We start from the raw sequence: 4,899 nt of genomic DNA, 5'->3' as shown, positions 1-4,899 counted from the left end.
AAAGGACATCTCTGTAGCTCAGTGGTAAAGTTTCTGACTAGCAGTCAGAGCTTTTGGAAGGTGCACGTTCCAGTCCCGTGGGTGGTATGTTTTTTTATCTATCTTTTTTTATTTATTCCACATAAGTGGCACGATGTGGTCCCACAGGTACCTGCTGGTTTTTATTTTTTATTTATTCCACATAAGCGGTGCAATGTGGTGCACCTCGCACTGTTCATGCTCGAAAGACACCGTCACATGTACAAACTCTCGCACTGGGATCATGCATGGCTGCCCGTCAGCGCAATGTTTTGTGGTGCATTAATTCGAAGTGTTTCACGCTGTTTCCCCGTATTTGACCAAACTTCGCAATGCGTTTGAAGGGGCCCTTAAGAATGCTTCGTGTAGAAGTTGGTTTGATATATATATATATATATAAGCTTGAACCCTCGTGCGCATGCGTGAGTTTTTCCACGCCTGTCGGTTGCGTCATTCGCCTGTGAGCAGGCTTTGAGTGAGGAGTGGTCCAGCCCCCTCGTCGTTGTTTCATTGCCAGGAAATGGCGGAATGATTTGGGCTTTTTTTCCATCAGAATTTTTTCAGAAACTGTTAGAGACTGGCAGCTGGAAACCATTAGAAAAATCTATCTGGCTTTCGGTGAAAATGTTACGGGCTTGGTAGAGAATAAGGAGTGTTACTGTCGCTTTAAGGACGGCCCCCAGCGGCTGTGGGGTGCGCCGCGCTCCGAAGCCGCCATCGACAGGCTGAACGACCATTTCATTTCTAAACGGATGGCTGTCTGGATCCGTGACCATCGTGTGCCATTTCTCTGGTTATCACAAGAGCTGGACATCAACCATTTTCTGGCAGATTTCACTTTTAACAAGAGATTTTGTCATGGAAAGCCGAGCCGAGGCTTCGCGTGTAACGATGGATTCGCTACTGGAGCGAGACAAAACCACCTCTGTTTTGGTCTCACAGGACGGCTTTGAGATGGCGTTCAGACAGCTGTCGGTGGTTTTTCCATCGAGTGATTATCCGAGAAATTGTGGATGTGCCTGGACATGCCAGAACATGTCCCGTCAGGCTTCATCACGGCGTTGCTGTGCGCCATGCAGCACCGCCGCGACGCGCGAAGCCTCCGCTCCTCTTTCCATGACAAAAACTCCTGTAACAGTGGAATGTGCCGTTCATTTCCAAACTGGATGCTGTGTTTTATCTGGGACGTCGTCTGACTAGCACAGGAATTGTGAAAAGACGTAGACATCAGCACTTTTTTGGCACATTGAGAGAGACGTGCGGAGGAATTCCGCGCATCACCCAGAGACACCACTGATTACTAGTTACTGCAACAAAGTCAGGCCAATTTGTCATGAGGCATGTCCGGTAGGCTGTTTTTGCAGTTGCAGGAAAATGATCATTTCTCTACATTGATTATAGACCTGCAGCGGGTCTGTAATCAACTTTTCTGCAGTGCGGTTTTGCTTTGAACCTTGAACCAATCGAAGCAGTGATTCGCAGATCGAAGCACTGCTTCGATCTACGATTCGTGGCTTCATTGCTATATTTCACTTTATCCTAATGTTTCCCCACTAAAACCCTGAAGAGCATATGTCTGTGAGTAATATTCAATATTTTTATGTTAAACCGAACTGTTATGGTCTTCTGAAACAGTTGATAGATGTATTTTATAACTTAAAAACGGGACCGATGCTAACGCGTTAACATGTCTATGGCGTTTTCACTGTTAAAGTTAGCATTAAGCTGTTCGCATCAGCACATTTGTGTTGATTTGTTTTCTGTATAATTAATGGCTTAGTGTTCGTTGTCGTAAAAGAGTCAAATTGTCATTTTTTTTATTTTATTTTTATTCATATAGCAACAACAATCATAGTCTACATAATAGACAATAATAGTCAATAATAATAGACTAATAATATTACAATACAATTTTAGAGAAAGAGACAAAAAGAACCTAATGAAACAAAACACAACAGAAAAGATAAAACCATGTAACAATGAAAATAAATAAATACATATAGAAATAAATAACACGTGTGTGTGTGTGTGTGTGTGTGTGTGTGTGTGTGTGTGTGTGTGTGTGTGTGTGTGTGTGTGTGTTTTTGCGCACGTACGCTTTCAACCTAAGGGCCCCAGTGACCTCCCCCTTGGTGCTACCAAGTTTGGTGTCGATTACTTCATTACTGCGTCTGTGGTGCAAATTTGGTGAGAAACTGTGAAGTAGTTTTGAAGTAATCAAATCCTATATATGGTGAAATCTTGATCCAGAATCCGGATCCGGATGTGGATCACCTCCAAAGTTTCAGTGGAGTCTAGATATGCTCTAATAACTATCTGTTGTGCAAATTTACTGAGAATCCGTGAAGTAGACAAAAAAAGGCTGTATTATTATTTTTATATTAATTCTGAAAATAAGCTTGTTATGATGATGAAATTCAGCAAAATTAAATAAATTGTTACACAGCTCAAAATGTTTGAACGTACCTCATTCACATGCTGATTATTATATTACCGGTTAGCTTATTGTTACGTTTAGTCCCCGTGCTGGTGACCCCGAACAATAACAGGGGCAGCTGAAAAAACAACAACAACCCTCCATACTGGTAATTGTGCACAAGTAACAATTGTGAGAAGCGCTGGTACACACTGCAATCCAAAGCGAGAGTGAAGATTACAGCTTCCTTAACACACTAATAATTGTATGAATGTTATAAAATTTACATGCAATTTATATTTTTCCTGTAGCCAGATATCACAATGTTGTGTTGACCTTCATATCAGGTGTTACTGTGTTACTATGCTGGGTGGAAAATAAGCTCATTCCTGATGAGGTCAACCACAAACATTATCTCTGCACCATCAAGCCGAGCGTGTTACTGAATCACTACATACGGAGAATGTCTCTCCTTCCTCTCTGCCTTTTCCACCATCTTTTCTGTTTAACACACTCTTCTTAAAAGTCCTCCTCCCTCCTCTTATCAGTTTTGCACCTTTGGAGCTCTCTTCAGGTCTAAGGTGCTTTGTGACCAACTTTCATCATAATGTTATGTAAAACATTGGAAACCTTGTTGTTAATTTTCATCCAGCACCACAGGTAAAATGTCCTTGTTTTTGTTGGTCATTCAGTTCTTTTTAAAAATGGAAAGCAAAGTAGTATTTTTCTTTACCCCCTTTTTGGCTCCTCTGAAAATGACCCAATCTGTGGCTTATAAACAAGTAAACAAACAAAAAACTGTATTCAGTCTAAACAGTGGGTTTTGTGTTCTGTCACACTCCTAACGTGAACCTGCTGAAGTTGTTGGTCATCTTGAATCCAATGTTTAGTCTGAGCTTCTCTAAAAGAGGAAATCATTTGATCGAAGTTTGTGTTTCTGTTGTATCAAATGTAATTTTTTCTTCAACAGTACATATGCATCTGTGGTTGTGTATCAGTGAAAGAAACATGTGGATGTTTCCCAGAAATCAGACAAAACAAATATTCATCAGTTAAATGTCATTAATAGTTCATTAGCTTTCACAGAAAGTTTGTGGTTTTTGAAGCTTTTCTTCTTTGTAGACCATAAAATAAATGTATATGAATTTATTGATTATTTTTGAAGAATAACATCTTGTCACTGCAGGTGACAATAAACGGTTATAATTCATTACTTTCCTTTTACTTGAAAGAATAAAATCTTGAGGTGTTTTGATATTTCTTTCATTTTTAGTCCATATATCAGTGGATTAAACACAGGATGACAGACAATAGTTTGTAAAGAAATTATGAAATGAACAATTTTTGGAATATTAGATTCCAGTCGAACCATAATGACATCAGTTATAATCATAGCTGAAAAGCTGATTAACACCAGCAGGTGAGGTAAACAGGTCTCTGCAGCTTTTTTCCTCACATCTGCACTACTTTGGGAACAAATTATAAGTATCTTTGTGTATTTAAAAAGTATGAACAGCACAGGTAAAATTTCAAGATTGATCAAAATCACAACACCGTATACAGCTACTACTGCTGATCTCACACACTGAAGTTTGAGCACTGAATTATTACAAAAAATTCCTTTCAAATTAAAATCACAAAGCTTCCTGTTGGCACTCAGTGCGACTGCGATCAGAAAGTGACAAGATGGCACGAGCCAAGCTGTAACCAGAGCAATAATGACGTTAGTTTTTGTCATGATGGTGTGATACTGCAGAGGTTTACATATAGACACATACCTGTCATAAGACATGGCTGCTAAGAGTAAAAACTCAGAACATCCTAAAGAGTAAAACAGAAACGCCTGAAACAAACAGCCTGCATATGAAATAATCTGTTTTTCAGATAAAACATCCACTAAAAGCTTTGGGTAGAAACCAGTACTGAAAAGAACTGAGTTCATTAACAGAGCTGCAATAAAAATGTACATTGGTTCATGGAGGTTTTTATGAACGCAGATCAGACAAACAATAGTAGAATTACAGCAGATTATTAGAATATAAACTGTAAACATGATCATAAAATAAAGATATCTGTATTTGTGTAATTCCACATGACCACCAAGAGTTATATAAGTTAGATTTAGTTCAGCAGCCATCACTGTTTTATATTAAACAGGTAAACAACATGAATATATGAACCTTAATTTAGAACATTAATTTTGAAATATTGAGTCATATAACCATGAAGACTGTCACAGTGACCCAGACACAGAGAAGAGGCAAAAAAGAATGAATGATTGGATGATCTTTTTCATTCACAGTTACTATTTGATACAGTAGCCTTTGTTTGCAATGCTACAGAGGTCAAACGTTTCTTGTAGTTCTTGACCAAATTTTCAGACACTGCAGCAGGGATTTTTGTGTGGGTTGGTTTGTTGCTTTTGTATCTGTCTTTCTCCTGCACTGCTTTTCTGCTTGTGTTTT

The 4,899-nt window shown here is 38.9% G+C and overlaps 1 protein-coding gene across 1 annotated transcript; it reads right to left on the bottom strand.

Annotated features, from left to right (window-relative positions):
* Window positions 1–3,644: 3,644 nt before the first annotated feature.
* On the bottom strand, window positions 3,645–4,575 carry LOC117525112 (olfactory receptor 6N2-like). Its single transcript, XM_034186952.1, has one exon. The coding sequence runs from the start codon at window positions 4,569–4,571 to the stop codon at window positions 3,645–3,647; it is 927 nt and encodes a 308-aa protein (XP_034042843.1). The 5' UTR covers window positions 4,572–4,575.
* Window positions 4,576–4,899: the final 324 nt, after the last annotated feature.

Source organism: Thalassophryne amazonica, chromosome 14 (assembly GCF_902500255.1).
Source record: "Thalassophryne amazonica chromosome 14, fThaAma1.1, whole genome shotgun sequence".
Lineage (NCBI taxonomy): Eukaryota > Metazoa > Chordata > Actinopteri > Batrachoidiformes > Batrachoididae > Thalassophryne > Thalassophryne amazonica.
This window is presented reverse-complemented; position numbering and strand designations above follow the sequence as displayed.

Coding starts and splice junctions, on each gene's coding strand:
- LOC117525112 (XM_034186952.1), bottom strand. CDS start 4,571: ATGGCTGCTGAACTAAATCTAACTTATATAACTCTTGGTGGTCATGTG.